The 12,500-nt window shown below is 41.8% G+C and overlaps 2 protein-coding genes and 1 long non-coding RNA gene across 3 annotated transcripts in view; 2 read left to right on the top strand and 1 right to left on the bottom strand.

Moving 5' to 3' along the window:
- LOC138020748 (uncharacterized) overlaps nt 1-12,500 on the top strand; it is a 26,444-nt gene that overhangs the window by 11,141 nt on the left and 2,803 nt on the right. The gene's annotated exons all lie outside the window — the stretch shown is intronic.
- LOC138020740 (eukaryotic translation initiation factor 3 subunit G-like) overlaps nt 1-12,500 on the bottom strand; it is a 24,958-nt gene that overhangs the window by 597 nt on the left and 11,861 nt on the right. Inside the window, exons 3-4 of the mRNA XM_068867676.1 lie at nt 1,213-1,326; nt 536-581 (exon numbers count right to left, since the gene is read on the bottom strand). Of these exons, the coding sequence (XP_068723777.1) occupies nt 536-581; nt 1,213-1,326 (160 nt within the window). The remainder of the gene's footprint in view (nt 1-535; nt 582-1,212; nt 1,327-12,500) is intronic.
- The window catches only part of LOC138037975 (uncharacterized), a 3,943-nt gene continuing 1,244 nt past the window's right edge, over nt 9,802-12,500 (top strand). The window contains exons 1-2 of the mRNA XM_068883802.1: nt 9,802-11,048; nt 12,489-12,500. The exon at nt 12,489-12,500 is cut by the window's right edge and continues 1,244 nt beyond it. Of these exons, the coding sequence (XP_068739903.1) occupies nt 9,918-11,048; nt 12,489-12,500 (1,143 nt within the window). The 5' untranslated portion in view covers nt 9,802-9,917. The remainder of the gene's footprint in view (nt 11,049-12,488) is intronic.

Below are 12,500 nucleotides of genomic sequence, written 5' to 3' on the forward strand. Positions count from 1 at the left end.
ATGTAATCTATCATGTGGCTATTTAACAGCTACGTAGGAGATAAAGTCAATAGTTTTACAATGATTAAAAACAAGTCCTAAATTCATGACTTGTATAACCAAAACTACAGCTGATAGAGTCATGCTATTTCAGTCAAACTTCAAAACCCTACGTAAAATACATCTTTGCATCAATCAAGACCAAAAAATAATGCTGTAGTTTTGTTCACTGGTTGCCAAGAGCCACTGGACTGCTCTCAACCTATTCTTTGTCATTTGCATTCATGGATGGAGAGGATGGAAATGGATTGAAACTTGGAGATGGTGTTTGCAGAAAGTCGCCAAAACTTAAATACAAGTAGCTCTTAGTGCAATAAATATATTCCATACCTTGTCAGTGGGTTGTCAGGAGTGGGTTGACGTGTGCGCTTAAGTACTAATTTAGATTTTACCCATTTGAGTTTGAGTTTTGACCTAAAAACAGCAAATTTAGCATGACATGTACAGTGCCCCTTTAAGCAAGAAAGACGTAAACAATCAACAGAGTTGACTTTACCAGTGGCAAGCTTAGATTCAGTGACTTGGCTTTGTATGACCTCTACCTAATTAAAAAAAACTAAAATGAGACATGTATTGTAAGTGGTTTGAACAAGGGAGTGAAATTTGCAGCACTAAAATGGTGATTTTATTGGCTGGCTTTGCGAGCACTCCGAGTGGAAGTCATCTTTAGAGTTGTTTTCAGGAAAGCCATTGGTTGTAAAAACTAGAAAACTAGTTCACTATGATCCTTCTTTTTTTTAAGTGAATAGGTTTGTCTATTTTATGTCTTTTCTGTGCAGGTTGCGTTGTTGGTTTTGGTCACATTAAAAATAAAATGTTGGTCAGACCTCAAGTTACAAGCAATTCAATATTGGGAATTGTTGTTGGGAAATCAGCCAAAACACTGGCTAAGAGAATCAATGGTTGTGAAATTGGCCAAAACATTTTGGCTTTTATGTACAGTGTGCAGTTATCTTTGCACATTTATCCTTCCTCGATCAGTTTATCCTGGAAAAAATACATTGTAAATGTTGAATTTTGTGCCATTAATATCAAAACTCCAATTCGTCAACAGAACGTATGCATGTATTACATTTTACTCCAAATCCCCATGGATGTTCATTAATCATAGTGAGATTTCACAAAACACTAAACTGCCAAATTACTTGTATCATAATACTCTTACAGTAATACCTCCTTGTTTGTTGTGAGGATTAGAAACACATCATCAGTAACTGTTGTTGTTGTTGATGATGGATTTGGCCCAGGGCCATCATTCTTAGCGTCTCCAAACTTCAACTTCCACAACTAAATAAAAAGAAGTATTTAAAATATTTTGCGAACTGTAAATAACTATTTGAAATGTAACAGGTAATAGTGCAAGGCTTCTCTCTTGGACTGAAAATACATAGAATTATTTCAATTATGACTTAAGTAATCACAACTGTCCAACATTTTATTTTTTTCGAAAAACTCCTTCACACTGCAATGTACAAATGTGTACTACAGTGTACAATGTGTGTATGTATGTATTGGTAGTGAAGGTATATACTTGTACTTAACTTCAGGCACAGAGCAAGGGTTCATAAAGTATCTTGGATGATGCTATTACATTTTATAATAAAGTTTCAATATAACGCGCACTCTGAATGAACAGAGATGTAGGTAAACTAACTGAGATAATTTCGTCCAGGTTGAATGCAGGTATAATATCAGTAACACCAGGATAAATTAATATTTCATGCCGACGTTTCTACATTTAACATTCTTTAGGCTTTAATTGTGACACAGCCATTTAGCCACTGGAATTGGGAACAATTTGTTTGGTCAGTTGTAAAGTTAATTGACGTTGAACACAATTTTCACTCAACTGCATACCATCTCATTGCTAAAAGGTGACAAGATTTGAAAGACTTGCAGTCGCATTAAGGTAGAGCATTCACGATTGGAACAATCGTCTGTATTTCCTGTCCGTCGAAACTTCCGAGATCGTGATTAAGAAACCAACCCAGTTACGCAGCAATGTTGGACTATTCAATTGTCTCTCTAAATCAGGAGTGCTCAACGGCCAAATTTTTGAAAAAGGTTTATTTTTCTTCCAAACAACAAACTGACAACTGTCAAGCGTACCCTGCGAGCAGAGTCTCTTTAGATCTTTTATCTAGGAAGATCGAAAGAGGCTCTCTGCTCGCAGGGTATGTCAAGCGATACTTTCTTAATAATTAATTTTCGTGGGATTTAAATATCCGCTCTTTCAGAGTCATCAACCTTAAGTCTATAGTATCCCTTTTGCCAGCAAGCAACTTTATTGAGGACCATAATTGTAATGTATTGATAACCTTTTAACCGGAAATAACTCTAGTTTTCATACCGGAAGTCCATAGGAATCGCGGGCTTACTTAGACTCATGGGAAATGTGAAATCATGCTCTTCTGTGTGTCATGAAGTGCGAGTGAAGTAAAGTTCACTGTTGTGTTTAGTTCAATCTGTGTGATTCGTTGGCCATCGGTACGCAATCTTTACATTGGCGACGAGGATTCGATTCGTTTTGTGAGGTAGGGGATATTTTGGGCGCCATTTGCGTAGAGCCGGATCTGAGTATTTTGTCAGGAGGATAATGATAAGCAGTGCACCTTCGATAACACAAACCCAGTCAGCCGCCGCGTTTGTTCCTCGATGTGGCCAGTATTCCTCCTTTCAACCCGAAGGAAGACCCCAACACTCTCACCCTTCGTTGGAAGTTGTGGAAGTGCTCATTTAATTTGCATTTAGTTGCTAAAGGGAAAACGAAGGATGCACAGAAAACTGCGTTGCTGTTACATGCTTGAGGATTGAACTTGCAGGAACTCTACTATACGTTAGTGCCCGGAACGGATATCGTATCGTTCACTGAAAGTATACGGTGTTGCTGGTTGGTTTTTTTTTTTCGTCCCATTTGAATGTTCCGTTCGAAAGGTATCGGTTTAGGCAAATGGAGAAAAACTTCGGGACAGTCGGTTGATCGGTTTGTTTGTTGGCTGCGACAGAAAGCGATCATCTGCGAGTTTGAAAAAGTTGATAAAGCGATAAGAAATCAGCTTATTAAGAGGTGCAGGGACTCCAGACTCCGCCGTAAGTTCCTGGAAAAATCAAACGCAACCCTGAAGGATTTGCAAAACCTAGCTCGTGTACAGGAGGCAGTAAATATGCAGGTCAAGGCCATGGATCAGTTAAGCTTGTCAGGCCAGGTGAATGCTGTCTCGTTCGGCAAACCTCAAAATACGGGGAAAGGTAAAGGGATCGCTCAAGGCAGAGAGAGAGGAAATAAGTCTGGTAAACATTCTGGTGGTTGCCAGGGTGCAAAGGTGATGAGATGTTTCCGTTGTAATTACAGTGACCACATCGCACGTGATCGGAATTGTCCAGTTCGCAACCAAAAGTGCAATACGTGTGGGGAAGTTGGACATTTTGCTATTTGTTGCAAAACAAAGGAACGCAAAGCTCCCTCTCAAGATTCTGAGAAAAGGAGAGCCTCCGGGGGCAGAGCATATCAAATGTCAGAAAATTCAGCTACTGGTGCCCAAGATTACTATGCGTTTGCAGTTGGAGCTGGTGCGTTTGCAGGTGGTAGTGAAGTTGACTTGAAGGTTGGAGGAGTTATGTTACCTGTAGTACTTATTGACTCAGGCGCTTCGTGCAATGTGATTGATCTGACGACCTGGGAAGCAATGAAGAAAGAGAGTGTACAATGTGATTCCAAGAAATCAAGCAAAAAGTTATTTGCTTATGGTGAAAAGTAGCGTATTGAATTGTGTTTGAAATTGTGTGTGGGGCCAATGGCAAGACGTGTGTTGATGAATTCACAGTTGGCAGATCTCTACTGGGAAAGAGCACTGCGGAGAAATTGGAAGTGTTGAGGGTTGGTCCCATGAAAGAAGAGATATGTTCATTAATGACAGAGGGCAATGGTGCGCAGAAGTACGCAGACGTTTTCACAGGGGTTGGGATGCTGAGGGATTTCCAGCTGAAGCTTCATGTAAGTGATGATGTCGCACCTGTCGCACAACCGGTACGGAGGCTACTATTTGGACTGAGAAGCAAGGTTGACAAGACGTTGGACGAGTTGTTAGCCAAGGACATCATCGAAGAGGTGTCACAAAAACCTACTGAATGGGTGTCGCCATTGGATGTGGTCCAAAAGGCAGACGGCGATATCCGGATTTGGGTGGACAGTCGCAAAGCGAATATAGCATTAGAGAGGGAGAGACACCCCATCCCTATGATTGAGGAAGTGTTATATGATCTTGGTTCAACTGTGTTCTCAAAACTTGATCTGAAATGGGGTTTTCACCGAGTGGAACTTGATGACAAATTGCACGATATTACAACATTTGTTACACACCGCGGCTTGTACCGATACAAATGTTGGATGTTTGGAATAAAATCAGCGCCCGAAAAGTACCAGAAAATAGTTTCGGATGTTTTGCAGGGGTGTAGGGGTGTGGCTAACTTGACAGATGATCTGATTGTGCATGGTTGTGGTATTGAAGAGCACGACAGGAATTTGCATACTGCTTTAAAGCGGTTGGGAGAGAAATTATTAACTCCGAATGGGACGAAATGTCAGTTTCGCCTTCCCAAACTAACCTTTTACGGTCATGATCTGAGCAGCCAAGGTGTTACGCCCAGTGAAGAGAAGGTGGCTGCTATTATCAATGCAAGTCCTCCGCAAGATGCTTCAGAGGTCAGATCATTCGATCTTAGGAGTCTCCTAAGGAAGAATGAGCCTTTCGTTTGGGAAGAGGCACAGGAAAGGTCGTTTCAGAAGTTAAAAGAGCTTGCTGCAGGGGCCAGCACACTTGCATAATTCAGAGGGGACTGCAATACACGAATCATCGCCGATGCAGGCCCACAAGATTTGGGTGCGGTGTTGACTCAACGTCAAGATGAGGTGTGACGAGCAATCTCGTATGCATCCTGGAACCTCACTGAAGTAGAGCGAAGGTACAGCGAAACAGAAAAAGGAGCATTAGCTCTTGTATGGGCCTGTGAAAGGTTTAACATTTATGTATACGGACGCCAGTTTGAACTAGAAACCGACCACAAACCGCTTGAGTACATTTTTGGCAGGCTCTCTAAACCATCGGCGCGTATAGAACGATGGGCTCTAAGGTTACAGGGTTATGATTACAAGGTTGTTTACCCACCCCAAAAAGCAAACATTGCTGACGTACTTTCGAGGCCTACTCAAGTCAACCCCAAAGACACAAGCGGAGAGGAGATTGACTTTGTCATGGCAGTCGCTCAAGGAAGCTTACCAGTGGCACTCTCGGCTAAACAAGTGGAAGAGGTGTCTGAGAAAGATACAGAGATGGTTAGCCTGAGACAGTACTTTTTAAGCGGGGACTGGTCTCATTGTAGGATGTCTGCTTATTTGTGTGTCAGGAATGAGCAATGCGTGTTAGGAAAATTTGTCTTGCGTGGCACTCGAACTGTCATACCGGAGGCTCTAAGGGGAGAGGTCCCACGTCTTGCTCATGAGGGTCATCAGGGCATCGTAAAGATAAAGGCACGCCTCAGAACAAAGGTTTGGTGGCCAAAAATGGACTTAGACGCCGAACGAGTCTGCAAGTCTTGTCATAGATGCCAGGTTGTAGGGAATTTACAGCCTCCAGAGCCGATGAAATGAGTGGAACCACCTACCGGTCCTTGGCAGGATATAGCCATAGACTTGATGGGTCCTCTTCCGACGGGAGAAAGTTTGTAGTCGTTGACTATTTCAGCAGATTCTATGAGAAGGAAATCATGCGTTCGACCACATCCAAGAAAGTGGTAGATGTACTGAGACATATATTTTTAAGATATGGATACCCCTTTACTCTCAATTCCAACAATGGTCATCAGTTTTGCTGCGAGGAGTTTTAGACGTTCCTCTCAGACCACGGAATAGAACACCGGACATCTCCTCCGCTGTGGCCGCAGGCTGATGGGCACGTCGAGAGACAGAATATAACGCATCTATAGGCTTTGAAAGTTGCTCACGTTGAAGGAAAAGAGTGGGGGGTAGAACCTAATAAGTTTCTGCTCGCGTACAGGAGCACACCACAAGTAAGCACAGGAGTTACCCCTGCTTTCCTCATGTTGGGCAGAGAACTGAAAACTAAATTTCCAGAGCTGAAGAGAGCTGATAACCTGTTGAATGAGGGTGCAAGGGACAATGATTGGAATCACAAGTTGATCTACAAGGCATATGCTGACAACGGAGGAGGAGCCGTAGAAAATCCTGTGTAGCCTAGAGACCAAGGTTTACTAAAGAACACAAAAGCGTCTGGTAAGCTTGAAGCAACTTTTGAGAGCGAGCCATACACAGTGCAAACTAAGGAAGGCCGTGAGGTGACTGTTCAGTCGAAAGAGGGCGTGGAATACAGGCGGAACAGTTCTTTTGTTAAACGTTACAACCCACCAGAGGATACACGGGAGTTAACAGAAAATGTAAGTGAAAAGGCTGCTAGCTCAGCAGTTGGAGAGGTTGTAAGCATAGCTTTTGCCTCAACTTGGAAGAAAGTACAGTAACATCACGACCCAGTCAGACAATCAGAATGCCGGAGAAATACAAGGATTATGTACTTTATCAAGTAGACTCTGTTGACGCATTGAACCTGTGTTGAACTCTGGTAGACTTTGTTAAGTTTATAGTTTAGTAGAACTGGGCAGTGTCCTTGTAGTTGCGCAGTCCGTGTGGAACGGTTTTTCATTCTGTGTATTTTGTTGACATTTCCCTTTCACTATACTTTGTTTCTAAAGAAAGGAAGGGATGTAATGTATTGATAACCTTTTAACCAGAAATAGCTCTAGGTTTCATACTGGAAGTCAGTAGAAATCGAGGGTCTACTTAGACTCATGGGAAATGTGAAACCAAGCTCTTTTGTGTGTCATGGCATGCGAGTGAAGTAAAGTCTACTTTTGCGTTTAGTTCAATCTGTGTGATTCTTTGGCCATTGGTACGCAATCTTTACAACAATCCAGCTAGGAGAGAACTTCCATCATTGCCTGAGTTGCCAGTTATACAAGATGTAGAGGTCTTGCCAGCCAGCCAGCAACTTTAAAAATGATAATGGCTCATTCCCAGCACATCTTAATTGAGGACAAGAAGTAAAACCTGAATTAAGCTTACCTTTTTAAATATCTCTCTTTTCCAACAAATGTTTACTCAACGCATAAGCGTAATGATTCGTATTTCAGGAAGTCAAAACAAGATAGCACGACTTCAGCTGATACTGAGTAAAACAATAAAGAATATTGTAAAACATTTTACACGGCTCTTTTAGTGGATAACTTAGTGCCATGGTATCTCTAAGATTTTATAAACGTTTACGTTTTCGCGTTTTAAGAGTACTTTTTAAACAACATGGCGAACAATTCCATACAGTCAGCTCAATATGTAGAAGTCACAAACACATCCCCACAAGCCAATCAGTGAGGATGTTTTATGAGTTCTTAATAGAAGTCAACAACATATCGACGATGTTGAATTTGCAAGATCTTAGCAGAAGTCACAAACACATCACCCGATGTTCTGCAAGATCTATAGATTAGTCACAAACACATCGACGATGCTTTGCAAAATCTACAGAAGTCACAAACACATCATCAATGTTTTGCAAGTTCTACAGAAGTCACAAACACATTGACGTTGTTTTGCAAGATCTTAACAGAAGTCACAGACAAGCCGATGTTTTCATTTGCAAGATCTTAACAGAAGTCACAAAGACATCACCCGATGTTTTGCAAGATCTACAGAAGTGACAAACACATCACCGAGACAAAAAGGGTGTTGACGGACTGAACACAATTCCCACTTCCCGGGATGTTGTTGTACATTTCGCTCTCACAAGCGTGTCTTTTGAGGCCTCGTATATTTCCCTGAGTAAGGATTGATTCTATATCCAATACCATTTTGTCATTATTAGAACAATGGACCATGACGTAAAACACAATAGAGCTGCGTCCTAAAGGGATCCATTGAAATTAGAGGTTGTATTTAGTTGCGTCCTGACTGATTATTAGGCACCGATGGGTGATATTGTGTGACGAAGGACCGTGGCGTCTTTTGCGCCTTTCGTCTCTGAGGGACTGTGCAATAATTATCTGGAAGGGGGGGGGGGGGTTTCTAAGATTAATAGGGGGGGCTGAACTTAAACGAAAGCGCAGGGTAGGGGCTAAGATTTAATTTCTTAAACATTTGTAGGAGGGTTAGAAGTTAAACTGAGAGGTCTGATCTCAATCCATGGACTCAAGATAATGTATATTACATGTAAGCTAATCAAAATCAATTTTTGGAATCTTTCAGGAAATATTAATATTAACAGTTTCAAAACCTTGTACTAAAAATAAACAGTTTATCTCAACAATATTAAACATATATTCAAGAACTTGAGTTAAATCCCGAGTTGGTTTTGAACAAGCGCTTCCTCTTCCCCAACGAAGCATTTACAGGAAAGCAAGTCCCTCAGACAAGATTATGTGGAGCGCAGCTTCCAAGTTTTATTTATTGATAATGTAGACATACCAGAAGTAGTGTAAAGGTAAAGAGGGATGTAGGGAGGATCGGAGGTTGGGGAGGGAGGGGGGTTGAAAGTAATCTCCCCTCTAGACGGGGGTGGACAAGAAGTTATTTTAACTTTAATTCAGGGGGAGTGCAACTTTATTTTAAGGCCTACTTTGCTAATTTTAGAACCCCCCCCCCCCCCCCCTCCAGATAATTATTGCAATTATAATTATTATTATAATTATCGCTTCCTTTCTGTGAATTTAACTTCCGAGAGGATAACATCAACCAGATGCCTGGGATAGCCTAGCTCTCACATGCAAACGAACTCTGAAGTTGCAATTGTTTTCCTCAAATGTTGAAATTGAAGAGTTGTTTCTGAATAGCCTGGGAGCCTCGCCCTTGATAAATCCTTTACCAGTATCTGGTAGGTGGCAGGAGGAGAAATGTGTATACTGAAATGTCTCAGTCGATTGAAAGTGAGAGCGTATATCAAATATATTACTCATGTGTCCAGAAAGACTGTTTCTTTGTCAGAGATTTCAGCCGCAAACTTTATGGTTGCATGGTGTCTGTTAGCATGCTCAATGGATTTGTCAAAATTCTTCCGTTTCAGTGTCCAAAGGGAGTACACGTTGTACGGTCGAGGCGGTGGCCACTCTTGTGATAAAGCACCGCCTTCGAAAGCTGTTTTGTTGCAATATTCACCGCCTGACGTTGCTCGCAGGACTGCTATCGCGTTGATGGTGGGTTGAGATGAGAGTTCAATCTTAGTCAATTAATTCTGATGTGGAATTGTGACCGTGGGAACATTTTATCCAGAAATATTTGACTCAAATTGGTGGCTCCTGAGAATTTAGTCTCCAGCCTTGGGATTTTATTATAACCGTTGACAACCCAGAAATTGAAAAATAGCTCAAATCGCGTCGGATTTGGAAAATAACCACACAGGAAGGAAGCTATCCACAATGGCAATGAGGTTAGGCTTTTTAATTATTTTTTTTTAATATAATTATCTTCTTAAGCTTTTTATCGGGATTCCCATACAAATCCTTCTATTTTTGTCAGCCATGCTCACACTGAGCTTGGGAATCCTGTGATTCCACAGGTCGCTCGTTGCAGGTCATTGTTTTACCTTTTTTAAAGTAACCAAAAACCCTCAATTCTCTTTCGATACACTCCGCATTATGGGATAACTGTGCATTCCTCTTCAGTACTTGAGGTCAGCGGTCACACTTCAAAGCAACCATTGTCATGCAAATGCACCATATATAAACAGCCTAACGCGTGACACAAATCCATTCTCCTTTTCGTGCTTTCTTGTCGGCGGTTACGGTACTAATTTAGAGGGGATTTATTTCCAACTACCGAAATGGACAAGGCACTCAACGAGTCTACAAATATATCTACGCTCGAAGCGAGCGATGTGAACATGCCCGAAGCGGGCGAGAAACTCGAAGCGAATGACAACATCGACGATTTTGAGGTTGATATTGAAGACCTTAAAAGCCAGTTGGGGTTGCACGAACTGTTTTCGTCTATGGAGTCAATGAAGTCTCTTATCTCCCAAGTAACGGCTTCGAAAAGGCCAGCTTCTGAACCTTTAGCTGCTAACCTGGCCAAACGAAGTTTAGCAGCGACGGCTGACGAGTCACAACCTACACGTGTCGCCAGCGTGACTGATGCTGGCTCTTTCGACCCCTCACAACCCATTTCATGCACTGATACAACTGCTGAAGCAGCAGAGCTGGACCTGCCATCAATCTTCGATGACTCGGATGCGAAAGGTCCCAAAGTGAGTGAGGTCTTAGCCTTAAGAGTAAATGAGGCTTGTACGAAAAAAGCATTGGATTCCAAGCTGAAGGAAATTGAGGCTAAGTACAAAGCGCCCGAAAATGGTGATTTCTTGTGTGTACCGAAGGTCAACCTTGAATTCTGGTTTGAGTTAGCCAGGCAGGCAAGGACCAAGGATCTTGCACTGCAAGAGGCCCAGAGAGGTATTACCAAGGGAATACAGCCAGTTATTGAGTTAGTAGAAAAGATCTTGAACGCTCAAAAGACCAAGTCGGAATTGAAGCCCGACTCCTTCATTACTCCTCTCGTTGATGCTATTACATTACTTTGCAATGCATCATTCAGACTTTCCCTTGTAAGAAGGGAAACAATGAGAGAATTCGTGAATCCCAGCTACCGCTCTTTATGCAGCAAGAATACTCCTCCTGGGAAATGGCTTTTTGGAGATGAGCTGCCTAAACAGATCAAAGAAATTGCGGAGGTGAACAAAATGGCGAAGAAACTCGGCCCTAGTCAGACCTCTCCTGGAACAAGGCGTGGAGATAGAAGAAATACATCTGGTCGTGGTTCTAGCTTCAACCAGGGTCAAGGCCGAAAAGTATATTTTTTTAGGCTCAAGGAATCGCAGCAACACCACTCACAACAGCAGGGATCCCAAGAGCAACCCACATTCCTTGACAGCTACAAAGCAGCACTCCTCCCAGTAGAGGTAGGTGCTTATGCTGGAAACCTGGCAAATTTTCTCCTTAGCTGGAGAGCTATTACTAGTGACCCCTGGGTACTTGAAGCAGTATCAGGGTACCATTTGGAATTTTGTACTAAACCTGTACAAACAAAACTTCCTAATCCTCCAATTCTATCTGTAGCAGATAAGGAGATTATTGACCAGGAGCTTCATAAGCTTCTGCACAAAGGGGCAATAGAGCAGGCACCATACTGCAAAGACCAGTTTATTTCTAATATGTTTCTGGTCCCTAAGAAAACAGGTGACCTTAGGCCTGTCATAAATCTCAAGCCCCTTAATGAATTTGTAGAGAAGATTCATTTCAAAATGGAGAACATTGATATGGTCAAAAACCTTATTAAACCAGGAGATTATCTAGCTTCTATTGACCTCAAGGATGCATATTTCAGCATACCTATCTGGCAACCTCATAGAAAATATCTTAGGTTTTCTTTGGAATAATCAAATTTTCCAGTTTGCATGCTTGCCTTTTGGGTACAGCCTAGCACCGCGAGTGTTTACTAAGCTTCTTAAACCAGTCACAGCACATGCAAGGTTTCATGGTGTCAGATTAGTTAGCTTCATTGATGATATTCTCATCATTGGACATAATCATCAGGAATGTTTAGAACATGTCTCCTTTCTGAAGAATCTTTTGACAGATTTAGGTTTTATTGTCAATACTGGAAAGTCTAACTTAGAACCAAGTCAGTCTCTGATCTTTCTTGGTTTTATAGTCAATACTGTTACCCTCAGTGATCAAGCAAAGCTAGATCTTGCATGGGTCATTGACAATTTAGACCAATACAATGGCAAATGTTTGCGTGAAATGCCTATTTCTTTGTTCATTGAAAGTGATGCTAGTAATACTGGTTGGGGGGCCCACTGTAACGGTGTTGCTACAGGTGGGCCATGGTCTCGGTCAGAAATTGATCTTCACATCAATCACCTTGAGTTACTAGCTGCTTTTTACGCACTTCAGTCATTTGTTCCGCAGTATAAGTCTGCTGCACACATCAGACTGAAAGTGGATAATTCAACTGCAGTAGCTTGTATCAATAATTTTGGCAGCATAAGGTCCCCTTCTTTAAATACTTTGTCTAGAACTATTTGGGACTGGTCTATATCTAGGAAGATTCACATTTCTGCAGTATCTATTCCGGGAGTTGACAATACAGTAGCAGATGTCATGTCCAGGCAAAATTCTGACAAGCTAGAATGGGCACTAAATTGTTCAGTCTTCCAGCGTTTGTCCTCTTTGGTTTTCAAACCAGACATTGATCTATTTGCCAGTAGGCTTAACAAGCAATTACCAGTTTTTATATCTTGGCATCCAGAACCTAACTGCTATGCTGTAGATGCATTTAGTACTTTATGGACACCATTTAAATGCTATGCTTTTCCTCCTTTCTGTCTAATCCCTAGAGTGCTAGAAAA

The sequence above is a fragment of the Montipora capricornis genome, chromosome 2 (genome assembly GCF_036669925.1).
Source record: "Montipora capricornis isolate CH-2021 chromosome 2, ASM3666992v2, whole genome shotgun sequence".
Lineage (NCBI taxonomy): Eukaryota > Metazoa > Cnidaria > Anthozoa > Scleractinia > Acroporidae > Montipora > Montipora capricornis.